General features: G+C 33.2%; 1 protein-coding gene across 1 annotated transcript in view; it reads right to left on the bottom strand.

The window, feature by feature from the left end:
* Positions 1-785: 785 nt before the first annotated feature.
* The window catches only part of LOC126885201 (zinc transporter ZIP3-like), a 186,194-nt gene continuing 170,271 nt past the window's right edge, over positions 786-16,708 (bottom strand). The window contains exons 4-5 of the mRNA XM_050651650.1: positions 12,619-12,781; positions 786-968 (exon numbers count right to left, since the gene is read on the bottom strand). Of these exons, the coding sequence (XP_050507607.1) occupies positions 964-968; positions 12,619-12,781 (168 nt within the window). The 3' untranslated portion in view covers positions 786-963. The remainder of the gene's footprint in view (positions 969-12,618; positions 12,782-16,708) is intronic.

The following is a 16,708-nucleotide window of genomic DNA, read 5'->3' as shown; positions in this document are numbered from 1 at the left end:
GGTCTTCCTTACATGCTTCTAGCCACTTTTTCCTGGGTCGTCCTCTTCTCCTCTTTCCTTCCCCTCTCAGCAGCGAGTCCTTTGCCCACCTTCCGTCAGCCATTCTAGCAAGATGACCTAACCAACTTAGTCTTTTGTTCTGACCATCTGGCTTATTTCTGGTTTCCGGTACAGCTCTCTGATCATACCAAATGAATAATTTTGGGGAATGCAGTCAATGTGTTTTGGGCTGATTAGAAGTGAAACACTTTGAACTTTTGTCAAGCTTTCGGACAATTTATTTCCTTTATCAAGACAATTGCTCGTGGTTTACAAAATAACTTATAAAAAACATAAAAATTCTTTCTAAAAAATATAAATTGTAAACGTAAATTAATTTTGAAATATGTATGTCAAAATATTTGTTCGTCTCCTCCAAACGTCTTCATCGTTTTTTACTCCCCCGAATATCTTCCTATTATATAGGACGCTCCGCTCCCAGATGTTCAGCATATTTTCTTGATTTTTGTTCATGACCCATGTTTCGCTCTGTAAAGAACTGTGGGCTGGATCACTGTTCGATAGAGTCTTAATTTTGCCTCTGGAGATGTTTTTGGCTCTTAGTAGTTTGTGTTGGGCTCCGACTGTCTTTCTTCCTCTCGAAATTCTTTTTTCAATTTCTTGGCTTTCTTCCCCTTTACTTGTTAGCGTTACTCCTAGATACTCAAACTCCGTCACCTTTTTGAAGCAATATTCTTTATTCTCGTTGTTTTCAGATTATGTAATAAACACAAAAGTTTAAGAAGTATAGCTTAAAAGTTCCATTTATTAAATAAATATGTCGCAGTTATAAAATTCTTAAAATCTAATAGTAATATTGTCTATGTATACAGTCTTATAAAAAATAGTCTGTTACACAACAGTTTTTATTTAAAAATACTCATATCTTCGAATCTTCTAAAATATTCATATTCCAAAATATGCCTAATCTGAAAATAAATACAAAATTGATAAGTCGACTTCTATTATGTTTCAAGACACCTATGCTTTGTTTTTAAACCAGGAGGAGTAAACTAAAAAGACAGATTCACACCCAATAATGTCACTAGAAAAATCACCAAATACATCTTATTTTTTGGTTGATCATGTCGGCCTTCGACGGTAATCCATAAATATAATAGGTTTGTTCCAACACAACGAAAAACCGTCATGAAACTGCGCAGTAAACAAAATAACCTATGGAACGTATTATTTTGCTATCTGCGCGCAGTTTCGTGATCGTTTCATGACGGTTTTCGTTGTGTTGGAGTTGGAACAAACCTTATATTATACTTATACGTCGCTGAAGAGTTCGAAAAACAACTGTTTTTTATACAGCGTGTCCCAAAGGTAGCGGAACGGTCGAATATTTCGCGAACTAATCATCGGAGTGAAAAACTGAAAAACACAATTTCAATAATTTTTAAAAATCTATCCAATGACACTAACGCAATCCCCCAGTGCACCCCTTGGAGGTGGGGTGAGGGGTAACTTTAAAATCTTAAATAGAAACCGCCAGTTTTTATTGCAGATTTTGATTCCTTATGCAAAAGTAAGCAACTTTTATTTGACACAGTTTTACGAATTGTGGATAGATGGCGCTATAATCGGAAAAAAGAATTTATTGTAATACCATAGGTAAATTATAAAAACGCTCTAATATCTCGAGAAATACACTTTCAAATGAGAAACCAAAAAATATTTGTTTAATATTTTTCAAAAACCTATCGAATAACACCAAACATAACCCTCTACCCCACCCCCTACAGGTGGGGTGGGGGTTAACTTTAAAATGTTAAATGGAAACCTATATTTTTTTATTGCAGATTTGGATTAATCATGAAAAATTGATCGAGCAACATTTATTTAAAACATTTTTTAGAATTGTTGATAGATGGCACTATAATTGGAAAAAGACTATTTATTAGCGCCATCTATCAACAATTCTAAAAATTGTTTCGAACAAATGTTGCTTAATTTTTCATGACGAATCCAAATCTGTAATAAAAAATGGGGGTTGCTATTTAAGATTTTAGAGTTACCCCTCCCACCCCACCTCCAGGTTGTGAAGTGGGGGTCTTGTTTGGTGCCATTCAATAGGTTTTTGAAAAATATTAAATACGTATCTTTTTGTTTTTCCTTTGGAAGTGTATTTCTCCAGATATTAGACCATTTCAATTATTTACCTATGACATCATAATAAATGATTTTTTTTTTCGATTATAGCGCCATATATCCATAGTTAAAAAAAAGTCTCGAATAAAAGTTACTTACTTTTACGTAAGGAATCAAAATCTGAAATAAAAACTTGGGGTCTCCATTTAAGATTTCAAAGTTACCCCCCGCCCCACCTCTAGGGGGTGGAGTGGGGGTCGTGTTTTTTGTCATTCGATAGATTTTTGAAAATTATTGAACACGTATTTTTCAGTTTTTCGATACGATGTTACGAGAAATATTCGACCGTTCCGCTACTTTTGGGACACCCTATATAGGGTGAGGCAGATAACTGGCTTATTAGAAATATCTCGAGAACTAAAGACAACAGAATCATGAAAATTGGAAAAAAAGGGGTTTTGAAGGATGATCTATTAAATGAAAATATTTTCATCTCTTTGCAACTTCCGGTTATACCGGAAGTGGCTTATAACTTCGTTTTTTTTAATGGGACACCCTGTATATTTTTACATTCTTGGATTCTCCTCAATATCTTCTTTCTTAAAATATGAGATTTTGTAATATTATACAGGGTGTTTTAAAAGATATTTACGTTTTTTTATTAATTTCGTAGCAACATTCACACCCTGTAGAATTGTAATAGTTTGACATTAAAAACTCTGCTTACATTCAAGTGATTTTTAATATAGTCTACTATTGTTAAGAATCATTAGTATAGCTAATTTTGAAATTTTAGTATACAGGGTTGGTCGAAACTCGGAATAAATATTTTCTGAGTTTTCTTAAATGGAACACCCTGTATTTTAGTATTGTAATGTAATAATATTTTATGGTACTTTTTTATTTTATAAGTATTCCCTATACCTAACTGCTTTAATTTGTGAGTTATTGGTGATTCAAGCTAAACATTAATTGCAACAAAAAATACGTAAAATTTTATTAGGTTGGCCGTGGAAATATTCAATCACAAATAATTTTTCAGAAATAAATACATTTATTAAATAAATAAATACATACATACCAGACTGATCCTTAAAATTACCAATTTTGGTTTAGCTATTAAAATACCTACGTAGTTAAGATTGTTGGTGCGATTAACAATTAAACACAAATTAAAGCAGTTAGGTATAGGGAATTCTTAAAAAATAAAAAAATACCATAAAATATCATTTCATTGCAATACTAAAATACAGGGTGTCCCATTTAAGAAAAGTCAGAAAATACTCATTCCGAGTTTCGACCAACCCTGTATACTAAAATTAAAAATTTAGCTATACTAATGATTCTTAACAATATTAGACTATATTAAAAATTATTTGAACGTAAGTAGAGTTTTAGATGTCAAACTACTACAATTCTACAGGGTATAACCGGAAGTAGGAAATAGATGAAAATATTTTCATTAAACAGATGACTCTTCAAAACCCCTTAATTCAAATGTTCATGATTCTGTTGCCTTTAGTTCTCGAGATATTTCTAATAGGCCCTTTATTTGCCTCACCCTGTATATAAAAGCAGACTATAAATTTATAAATTAAAGGAATAACGCAGAAAACACAAAAAATTGCCGATATAACTTAATTAACCTATGAAATGCCATTAGTGTCAAAATTTCATAAATGTCAATAGTGTCAAAATTTCATAACAGTGGAGTAAACTTGCCTGAGGTTTGACCAATTAAACAAGCATTCCGGCGCGGTAAATTTGAATTACCCCTCCTGGTTTAAAAACAGAGCACAATTGAAGAAGTTGGTGAAAATAATATGCATTACCTATGTGACTTTTGTTATGACATTCAACACCATTGAATTTAGTTCTATAAAAATTATTAACTTTGAAACTATCTCAATATTGACAAAATTTTAGTTGATCTTTCACTCGCCTCTCCAATTCTTTTTTTATGTCATACTAGTTCATTATAGTGTTTTTATTGCTTTAGTTACCATCTACATGCCTTTGTGGACATAAAGTGCATTTTATAGCCAGCACAGGTATAAAGACAAAAAAAATTGATACCTTCTTCCAGTCACCCAATGGCGCTACAGCCCAAACCGAGCCTTAGCCTCCTTCAGCATACTTCTCGCCAATCATTTCGATTAACTGGTGTTCCTTTCCATGAACGCGTTTTTAGGAGGTTTTTGGCATCCTCATCTACTTTGCCTTCCCATCTCTTTTTTGGTCTTCCAACAGGTCTTTTTCCTTGCATTCTTGCATTTAACAATTTTCTGGGGATTCTATTCTCAGGCATGCGGACCACGTGACCTGCCCATCGTAATCTCTACACTTTAGTGTATTGTGCTAGTGTTGGTTCGCTATATTGTTCGTATATTTATTATACCTAATTCGCCATCTATTATTTCCACTTATTGGGCCCAGTATCCCACGTAATATTTTTCTTTCAAACACGTGAAATGCATTTGAAGATTTCTGTGTCACAACGCATGTCTCACACCCATAACTTACTATGGGCCTGATTATTGTCTTATAAACCGTTTTGTTTTCCGGTGTATGTCTCCCGATTTGAATATGTGGCCCATCGCGAAATAGGCTTTATTTGCCAGCATAAGCCTTCTATTTATTTCCGGTTTTTCTTCATTGTTTGCGACCAGATCCATCCCTAAGCACGTGAATCTATTCACGTGTTGTATATCGTCTATAAAGTGTTGTTGTTGCGCCTGCGCCGGTCTATTTGATAACTTCTTAATAACATTTATTATTAAAGTTACAAAATATGGAGTTAAATTATTATAACTATAATAACATAACATTATTTAATGGAATTCGCATAAAACGGCAATTCTGGAAAGATCAGGTGATAGATACGATTGTCAGCAGCAATTGTTGATTCATTTTTCATTGTCTGTGTATTAACTTTATGTAAGGAAAAGCCAGATCCAGAAGGTATGTCTGCCAGCTTAGCATCTCTGAAACCTCGTTTTTTGAAGATATCCTATTAGAGGTAAAACTCACTAAGAGCACTTTTTTGAGATTTTGACATTTTCATCAATTTGAACTCAATACGGTATAGGTGAACTCTATACGGTATACTGGAGAAGTCACCTGGAGCTTTAATCCTTCTAATTGCTGAAATAATTTATGGTACAACTCACTATAAGTGCATTTTGTAAATTTCGGTTTCAGGGTAAAATTCAATTAAACTTATTATTGCATTTAGTTAATTTTTCCTTACAATTTTAAGTGCATTATTGTGAATTTCGGTTTCAGGGTAAAATTCATTAAAAATTATTATTGCACTTAGCGAATTTTTTCTTACAATCTGGGGTGCCGAATCGGTACTTAGTGATCTTTTGAACAATACGTTAGTAAACATAACTGTCACTGTGTATTATTTGTGTGCATTATCTATTCGATTAATTAAAGAAATGAGTCTAAATTATTTCTTTGTAGCAGATAGCTTACATAAAGAGTAACATAATCTATTTCGCGATTAAACTTTTCGCCACTTTGTGTTATATTGTATTGTTGAAACTGTATATTGTGTATATTATATTTGTGTGCATTACCCAGGAGCGTCATTTGAAATTTTGATTGGGGGGGGGGCAAGCATATTATATATACAATACATTATATATGATGTAATGATGAAAATTGATGTATTTTTTGTAAATTTCAGTCATTTTCAAATGACGCCCCTGGCATTACCTATCTGTTGGGCGATTGATTAAAGAAATATGAGTTTAAATTCCTTTGTAACAGATAGCTTGCATAAAGGGTCACCTAATCTATTTTGCGATTAAGCAGGCGACTTGCGCATTTATTTTCAAAGAATGAAACTTAGTGTTCATTTTTTAAATAATAGACTCCTATTTTTCAAAATAGAAAATAGCTTCAGAACAACTTATTTTTGATAGTTCGTTAGTTGTAAGTCAGCGAAATTTTGTATACCTTTGTATAATTTAAGTATAATTTTTTTTTCGACTTTTTAGTGTAGATATTCAACTTTAGTTCCGTTAGAGATTAGATAAATCTGTTTTGGGCTTAAACTTTTTACAATATTAACAGACGTAACATTTGTTACGATTTGTTACTTATTTCATTCATTTTGAATCCCAACATCATCATACTTTATGCACACAAATTCATTAACATTTCAATACGTATCCAATAATTGTGCTCATGGAAAAACTCATTAAGTACAAAAATTGATCTAATATTGATTTTATCATAGTTTATATGTCGAAACATGGATTAAAATATTTGTTTTTATTTATTCTATAAAGTTGCATTATCAAAATTCCTATATTCAAGTCAGGTTAATTTAAAAAACAATTTGTACCTTTAAATCGATTTTTCTCCACTTTCTGAAAAGTGTAGTTAGTGAGTTTTACCTCTAATAGGACGATATAATATTACCCTCTATAATTAGCGCACTCATCACTGTATATCCTTCAGCAACTGACATAGGTACTCTTCCATCCATCATTCCGTTGTCATACTGGCTCCAGCCTCTGCCAGAAGAGTTGCCGACATTCGACGCAGACAGTGACTTTATACTTGTCAGGATCGCTTAAACCCAGAAATTTTGCAATGAGGATTTTTCCAAATGTATTTTTTCCAACTGGGTGTACAGTAGGTACAGTGACCTTGTCTAAAAATATTTTTTTCTAAACAACCATGTGCTCATACAGATCTCTTATTTGCTTCAAACTATTCATTTTGTCTTTGTTTCTGGCACGTTTATCACAAAAACTGATGTTCCATCTTAGACTTTTTTGGCTGGTATCCTTTTGACCCTTGCTTCAAATATTCGCTCGGAACTCGAAAGAAATTCAGCGGGATTTGCCGTATTCTCTGTCGTATGCATCTCTCGATTTCTTCGGTAGCAAGTTTTATATTGATTTTTTCGCTTTTTTGCGATTTTGTAGGAAAGGGTACCCCGCCGTTAAGATAGGCAAAATGCCCTCACTCCCAGAATTCAATTTTATTACGTTCTATGCACCTAAAAAATGAGATAACGCGAATTTTTAGCTCGCCACCCCCCTTCCCCTCCACCACAGCCAAAAACGTAGATTTTTAGATTTATTTTTTTTAGTTGGGTTGTAATTGATTTAAAAATTAAAAAAAATTCACACGTGTAGCTGAGGCTTTTATAAAACATGTCCATTTTTTATGGACCCATAGGTCAAGTGTACATAACCTCAAAAATTTTTTTAACTTTTTTAAAACCTATAACTTTTTTTGGAGGGAGCTGCAGGTCCAATTTTTTTTGCATTCTGTGTATTTTATCAAAAGCTATCTCTCTGATTTTTTTCAGATTTTTCCGTTAGGTGCGCCATCTTGAAAAATCAAGAAAACTGTTTTTTTAGGGGGTTTTTGGGGATTTTCTCCATTTTATAGACTGCAACATAGATAAACTCAAGGTTTTCTTAATAGATTATGTACAATTTAAAATAACTGAGTATATTAGGATATTCAAAAATTGGGCGAAACACTTTTAAATCCCCCAAAAACCATGTTTTTTTAAAGTTTTGTAAGGATTTTTGCGGGTCTAATTATATTTTTTGAGATCGATACAGCCTGAATTTTTTTTTTCATTTTTTTACGTTATATGTGATTAAAAAATAAGACTAATTGCATTTTTAGCTAACCACCCCCCCTGCCCCCACAAAAACGCCAATTTTTCTATTTTTTTTTTGTTTACTTAAGTTGCAATTAATTTAAAAATTTTATGAGGCTTCTACAAAACATACCTATTTTTTATAGACCCGTAGGTCGAGTGTACAATACACATAACCTCAAAATTCTTTTTCTATTTTTTTAAAACGTATTTTTGACATCCAATCGATATTTTTTAAAACGTCCAATGAATTGTAGGTACATCTCTCTCGCGGACGGTCGGTTCAATACGTGCTTAGCGCTCATTTTTAATTATTAAAAATAATAGTAATAAAATAATGACAAAAATTTCTTCAGGATCTTGCAGGGGGGGGCTTTAAACTTTGAGCTGGTCACTTTATGACTTTCATAATAATAATTTTTAATCGAGTTATTAAGCCTTGAAAATGGCAATTTTCACGTTTTTCAAATTTTAAATTGCATGTAACTCGACAAGAGTCAATTTTATAGAAAAATCACAAGAGACCTTTTTTGCTCAGGTTGATCCAGAGAATCTACAACAAATTTGTCCTAAGTGAAAAAATTGATTTTGTGAATTCGTTTAAAAGATTGTTTAACAATTTTCCGACCGCTGTACTGCCTGGCACCATGCGGATTTGTTATAAGGACCTGTTTTTGAATAAGTTTGTGCAAAAAAATGAATCGGAATAATCTACCTAATGGGGACAAGCATACAGCATGGACTGTTTGCATTATGAGCCAAACGAAGATGGTTTGGAAAACATTAAACGATAGATACTGTTGTAGATGCGAGTTGCGCAAACGGAAACATAACCATAGGCATAGGCTGTTGTTCGCATGTAGCTGCCATAATATAATATTTATCGCATGGAAGATATTTTACAAAAATCATCAAGCCAGCAGAATATCTTACAAAACTCTTTGACAATACAGATGTTATACCTGTAATAGACGAAGACAGCGATGAAGACTTTAGAACTGTAAAGTGTAATACCAACGAATATACTCTCCGAATACTCTACGAGTACTAATATATACATATACGGAGCTATATATTCTTTGGTAATGGACATCCTAAGTCTTGACGTCACAAAATTGGGAGGAGCTTATATTTGGCTCCAAACAATTTTGTTTATAATGTTAAACACTCATAAGGAATTTTTAATTTATTGTTTACGTGGTTTGTGTGACAAAATAAGTCTTTTCATTTAGGTATTTAGTTAAAGAAACGTGCCAATTAAGAGATTTGTATTCGTTTTGGCCCAGGTGAGTTAATTTAATGCAATGATTAGAACGTAAACAGTGTTGAGATTATGTTTATTTTCAATCACTAAGGAATAAAAACCACCTGAGCAAAAACGAATAAAAATCTCTTAATTAACACGTTTCTTTAACAAAATACGTAAATGAAGTCTTATTTTGCCACACAAAGCACATAAATGAAAAATTCCTTATGACCATTTAATGTTACAATCAAAATTGTTTGGAGCCAATATAAGCTCCTCCCAATTTTGTGACATTTGTGACGTCAGACTTAGCCCCGTATTCATAGTCGAGGTCCGATGCTTAAGGTCGACCTTGAAAAAATTTGTATAAGAATTTGTTCAAGGTCGGACTTGAGCATCGACGCTGACTTGAGTACCGATTATGAATACGGGCCTTAGGCTGTCCATACTTTCCTTATTCTTTTTATGGTGTTTTACGTGGCAGTAAACGTGAAGCAAAATGACATTAGAGAGATATTGCTGAGTCTTTTTTGCACTTGCTGTATTACAGCACGCGTTATTTTGACAGTAGAGCATGCGCAGATGTGATATCTGGCTTACGCTGCGTTATTGAAAATACGGCCTGCCGTTATTACAGGAGTCGTTACGCTGTGCGGTATTCGTTGCGCTTTTTCGTTTTCAGGTTATGTTTGTTGTTTATCTTTCATTTAAACCAAATTTATTCGTAATAATTTGCTAAAATGGGTACCTCAGACAGTAACAAACGAATTAGATTTACGTCTGATGACGATTTGTGTTTATTAAAACAAGTTTTATGTCAAAATCCATTGACTTCTACAGAAAATTTGACGTTAGTTCAGGAAAACATGAAGAGTGCAACAGGAAAATATTTTATTTATAAGAACATTCAAGGATCATGGATCATTTGTTTCTCTTACTCGATATTTGGAAGAAAATACAAACCTTTCTTCCATCTAAATTAAATTCTGGATTTTGAGGACAAATTAGATAAATAACTAATCTTAATTGAGCCGTAAAATACCGCAACCAAAATGTTGAGCAATATCTGCATTTATGAAACGTCTGAGAAATTTCAATTCTGTCAAAATAGCGCGGTGTAAATAGCGCAACGTAGGCTGTGTTAAATTTGCAATATCTCTCTATTATAATAGGCTGAGCAGAGATATAGGTAATGTAGATGATACAAGCACATGTTTGAATAATTAGAATATTTATAATGGAAGGTAATATTAGGGTACCTACTAAATACAAACTAATGAACAAAGAACAAAATGTTTTGATTCACAAAACGACAAGAAGTAGGATATACATATTAAAATAATGTATTTTTCTTAAATTGATTATTCTGTTTTATTTTTGTTTTTTGTATCCTACCCAGAAGATATCACAATGACATCTTATTACTTTATATAAAAATCTTTATTTTATATAAAAATATTGCAAAAATTTGAAATTATTTTGTTAAAATGTAGTTTACTTGAGGACAAACTTAGCAACAGATATACTGAGAAAAAAAATTAAAACGAAAAAATGATGATTTATTGGGCAGGTTAAGAGGGAGGAGGGCTAAAATTGGTCTAAGGCTTATTTTTTAAACACATCAAACGTAAAAAAATGAAAAAAATATTCAGGCTGTATTGATCTCAAAAAATATTAGGCCTGGATCCCGCGTACCAAAAAAAGTTTATTAATAGCAAGCTGTAAATATGTGAATAGTTTAACGGTGTCTAGTCGGACAAACTTTGATGTAGGTATGAAAACAGGGGAAGTTTTAATTGTGAAACGTAATTTTAATTGTGGATCGTGTCATATCCTGACAAGTTTATGATTGTGAAAACTAGCAGGTCGTTTTTAAGTTTATTCAATAGCAAATTATATAAAATATCCCTAAAAACTCAGTTATTTCAGATTATACCTACATAACCTATAAAAAACCTTGAGTTAATCTATTTTGAAGTCTATAACATGGAGAAAATCCCTAAAAACCACCGAACAAACCAGTTTTGTGGATTTTTGAAGATGGCGCACCTTATGGAAAAATCTGAAAAAAGTCAAAAATATAGTTTTTGATAAAATACACAAAACACAAAAAAAATAGACATACATACATCACCAAAAAATTATACGTACCTATTAAAAAACAAAAAAAAAGAGGTTATAATATGTGCACTCAACCTTCGAGTCCATAAAAATAGATGTTCTTTCTGTAAAAGCCTTTAGCTGTGCTTGTGAATTTTTTGTAATTTATAATTTAATAATTATTAACTATTCTAAATTGGAAATAAGCCACAATTTAACAAAAAAAAATGACCGTTTAGAATAGTTAATTACAAAAATGCCACAAAGAAATAGCTTCAGAATAACATTCATAATTTAATTGCAAACCAACTTAAAAAAAAATAAATAAAATCGAAAAATTTACATTTTTGGCTGTGGGGAAGGGGGAATAGAGGAAGTGGGCTAAAATTGCGGTGAGTCCTATTTTTTTAAAATCATATGGAACGTAAAAAAATAAAAAAAAATTTCAGGCTGTATCGACAACAAAAAATATAATTAGACCCGCAAAAATCCTTACAAAACTTAAAAAAACATGGTTTTTGGGGGGTTTAAAAGAGTTTCGCCCAATTTTTGAATATTATAATATACTCAGTTATTTTAAATTATACATAATCTATTAACAAAACCTTGAGTTGATCTATGTTGCAGTCTATAAAATGGAGAAAATCCCCAAAAGCCCCCTAAAAAACAGTTTTCTGATTTTTCAAGATGGCGCACCTGACGGAAAAATCTGAAAAAAATCAGAGAGAGCTTTCGATAAAATAAACAAAATGCAAAAAAAATTGGACCTGCAGCCCCCTCCGAAAAAAGTTATAGGTTTTAAAAAAGTTAAAAAAAAAATTTGAGGTTATGTACACTCGACCTATGGGTCAATAAAAAATGGACATGTTTTGTAAAAGCCTTAGCTACACGTGTGAATTTTTTGATATTTTTAAATCAATTGCAACCCAACTAAAAAAAATTAAATCTAAAAATCTACGTTTTTGGCTGGGGGGGGGGGGGAAGGGGAGTGGCGAGCTAAAAATCCGCGTTATATCATTTTTTAGTTGCATAGAACGTAAAAAATTAATAAAATTGAATTCTGGGAGTGAGGGCATTTTGCCTATCTTAACGGGGGGTGATTGCCTATCCCTTTCAAAACTTTCCTGCATTTTCACTTTTTAGGATTGACAGCAGTAGATGTTAATTTATGTTTGACATTATTACCACAGTACAATGCTTAAAGAATTTAAAAAATTAGTTAGCATTAAACTGTGTCATTACCCTCCTAACGACGATATTGCCTAGTAGGTACCTACTCTACTATGATAAATTTTCTGAATTTTAAAAATATTTAGATTGTTATAACATAACAAACTAATAGTATGACATAAAAGTTTGTATGCACCCTGGGTATTAATATATGTAATATGTATGTGTATACCCTCGGGCGATATATAAAGATAGACGTAATAGTCGCCCTCAGGCATAAACATCTACATACTTAATGTCCTTGGTAAATAAATAACTAAGTGTTTCGTACCAATGTAGTAGATTAAAAAAGTCATAAACGTAAAACCAACAGCTACTGAGATAAGTTGAAATATTCCAGCAAGTTGTTTTTCATGCTGTTGATGCCATTTTGTCCTTTCTTTTGGAAGGATTTCACTCAATGTTACATACAACAAGGTTCCTCCTGCAAGAGCCTAAAATGGAAATTATAATTAGATATTAAATGTAAATTATTGTAAATAAGTGTTATTAGTGTTTTATCTTTGTAATATTATTGTTTAAAAAACATCATAATCTTGGGAGTTTGTGCCCCGAGCAGAAGCGGCTCTAGCCCATGTATCGCCCGTGTGCAGTCAATGCCCTGGGCCTCGATTTTTGACCATTCGCTTCGTTATCGAACGTATTCGCTACGTATACTAAACAGATACGAAGCGAATACGTTCGATAACGAAGCGAAGGGTCAAAAATCGATGCCCTGGCGCCCTTTGGTAGACGCGCAGTCAAAATGGAATAGTCGAATAGGTACATACCTACCTAGTACTAGTATATAGGGTATTAGAGGGTATTATATACGCTTATAATGTAAACAAAAAGCCAGGTGCAAATAGTGCAGTATTAAAAAATGATGTCGGGAACCAATAGGTATTCACAGCGTCAACACAATCCACTTTTCATTTTTCATGTTCAATACTTACTACATAGTGATAAAGGACCCCGCAACACTCCTTATGGAAAAGTGGTCCCGGTCAAATTTAACGAAACTTTGGTCAATGATAGTTCTCAGTGAGTAAGGGAAAGTGGGGGAATGGTGCGCACTTAAGCAGAAATCGATTCTGTTGTAAATTCTTTCAATCTATAATAACGTCCAGTACGTTAGAGTAAGCCCTAACTATTCTACTTTGAATATGTAAAATAAGTTTTAGAGAAATACAAAGTGCAAAAGCATAATATTAAAAAAAGAAAAGAAGTGCCTTTGCGCACGATTCCCCACCCATGAGGGTAATCATGCGCACATATTGGGAAATGGTGCGCACTAAATTAATGTTAGAAAAAAAACATTAATTTAAAATTAATGTAATAAAAACACTTCTTTCAAAAGTATAAAAATATTATGAAGAAATAATAATTGTATGGTATACTTAAATTACTTATTTTTAACGTAAACAAAAGTTGCATTTATAATTCTCTGGGGTTTTTACAGCTGTACATTCTGCATGATTCCCCGAGGCACATAACACACATGTATATCATAATCCTTTTTCCCTCTTTCCCCACAAATAGAGCATGTCTCGTTACGTGCAGCTGGTTTTTCTAATGGTGGTGGAATGAAGCTTCATTCAACATCATCTAATTCGTCTTCATCGATAATATCTGACAAATAACCGTCTGTTACATCAGACGACTCAGGTGTTAGCTCTTTCTGCACTGTCTTCTTTTTTTGTTTTTTTATTTTCTCTGTCTGGCGAGATATCTGGCGATTCTTTATCAAAACATCTTCAGCAGTTGCCTTTCTTGATGCTTTCTGTTCCTCCTTTCTCTTAAGATTCTCGTCCATTAATCATCTCTTTTCATGGGCTTCCTCAAATTTTGTCTTCATTGGTGTGCTTGTAATTGTTGTCTTAATGTTATATCAGGACTCCTTTTTGTAAACCCATAAATCGAATCTTTGCTAACTAACTTCTTCTCTTTATTAAAATTATTTAGGGTATTATTTTCTTCAGCATACCTGAATACCAATCATCTAAGTTCTTTATGTTAAGCCATTGAATAATTTAGCAATCGTTAACACAACATTCTCTTAATTATTTTTCTACTTCACCTGAAACACAGCTGTACAGCTGTGCGGCCTAAACGGGGTGGCGTGTGTAAACCTGTTAATCTTTTTTTTTTAAATCGATTCGGGAATATTGAAATCCCTGCCGTTTCTTGTATTTTCTGCCATCATTTCTGATTACATCCATTTTTAAATCTTCGTCAGTATATTTAAGAATCGTAGATTTTCTAGAGAAGGTTCGTGGCATCTGGCAATAAAAATGGCAATTTTTATATTTACCATTTCATTTTTTGTGGGGTAATCGTGCGCACTCCTGCGCACTATTACCCCTTTGTGCCCTAAATACCAATCATCATCACAAACGGAAAACTACTAAACCATATAAACCAACAGATGCACCAAAATACACGTTAAACAACATGATTTAAATCAATAATAAGTCCAAAGCAATTGAATAAAGCCTAAGGACTTACCGTCCTATTTTTTGGAGCAGAAAGACTAGAAGAATTCTTGCAATTTTCAATAATCGGATCTGACTTAGTCCACGTGCAATGGTCGACTGAAGATAATGGCGTAAACCGTTCATGAGATCGGTTGAAAGGTGTAGGACTGGTTGAATTCGTAAAATCTTCCACGGAATTTGAAATACAAGGCAGCGCACGATTACCCGCCGCGCACCATTCCCCCACTTTCCCTTAAATTAAAAAAGTCCATGGCACCTAGGTCTGAAAAACTATTATTCTCGAGCTACAGCCTTCTGAAGTTCTTAAATTCAGGTACTCGGTTTACGTTAAGTGCACTAATTCACGGTCAAGTGAATGAAAACATCCATTACAAAGAAGAGAGACTTATTTTCTTCATGCATATTTGCGTGTTACATATGAATTCGTGGTTAAAAATAGATGCATCGTATTTTAGTCTTCAGAAAACCTCCGAAAAGTACTCAGAAAACTGAAGAAGCGCGATAGAAAGTGTGTTGCTACAGAGACATAAGAATTATCATGTTTTCATGAATGGTTCAGACTTATCCAATACCAGCATATCTGCAGTCCGCCTTATCTTTAGAAAACTACTGACAGCGGCGGATCTAGGGGGGAATAGGGTAATTCCCCCCGTAACATGGTCCAGAATTAAAGAAAAATTGTTGAAACATAAAAAATATATTGGCTGACATGAAACTTACTACAGACAGACAAATTCAACCCAATTAACTCCACAGTTAGGAAAATTAAGGGAACTTATTGTGCATGTTATTATCTATGTCTTGTAGTTGGGGTTTGTCTATTTTATGTATTTAGGGGTTGGTGTTTTATTGGAAGTCGCCCTCTCTCCCAAGGCAAATGTTCCGCCACTGCTATTGAAGCGCCTTCAGAAAATTGAGGAACAACCACAATAAGTGCTGCTAGAGCAGAACAAGGCATCTTACGTTTTCACGCACGCAGAATAGAGTGCATCTAAAAATCATTAGATATATGTTGACGAAGCAGTAGTTTTTGCAAATAGCTTAGATAATTTGCAAAGAATAATCTCCAGCATATCAGATATGAGTAGATTAAATGAACTTGATCTCAATACGAAAAGAAAAAACAGAGTACATACATGGTAGTAGGTAAACGCGAAATATTAATTACAATCTTCTATGGAAAAATCGGATTTATGTCATCTTCGACTATCTGTACGTTAAGATTTCGCTGATTTGCTAAATGGCGGAACATTTGCCTTGGGAGAGTGAGGCGACTTCCAATAAAACACCAACCCCAAAATATATAAAATAGATAAACCCAAACTACATAAAAGGCATAGGTAATAACATGTGCAATAACTGTCGAGTTAATTGGGTTGAATTTGTCTGTCTGTAGTAAGTTGCATGTAAGCTAACATATTTCAACGTGTAATAATCATGTTTCAACAATTTTTTCTTTAATTTTGGACCGTGTTACTAGGGGAATTCCCCTATTCCCCCCTAAATCCGCCACTGTTCAGTAGTTTTCTAAAGATAAGGTGTAACTGCAACTATTCTGGTATTGGATAAATGTGAAGCATTCATGAAAACATGATAATTGTTATGTTATTCTAGCAGCACATTTTCTATCGCAGTTCTTCAGTTTTCTGAAGATTTTCTGAAGACTAAAATTGGATGTATCTATTTTTGACCACGTATTCATATGCAACACGCAAATATGCATGAAGAAAATTAATCTGTATTCTTTCAGTAATAGATATTTTCATTCACTAGACCGTGAATTAGTGCACTTAACGTAAACAGAGTACCTGAATTTACTTCTGAGGAACTTCTGAAGGCTGTGGCTCAAGAATAATAGTTTTTCAGACCTAGGTACCATGGACT

The sequence above is a fragment of the Diabrotica virgifera genome, chromosome 5 (assembly GCF_917563875.1).
Source record: "Diabrotica virgifera virgifera chromosome 5, PGI_DIABVI_V3a".
Taxonomy (NCBI): Eukaryota; Metazoa; Arthropoda; class Insecta; order Coleoptera; family Chrysomelidae; genus Diabrotica; species Diabrotica virgifera.
This window is presented reverse-complemented; position numbering and strand designations above follow the sequence as displayed.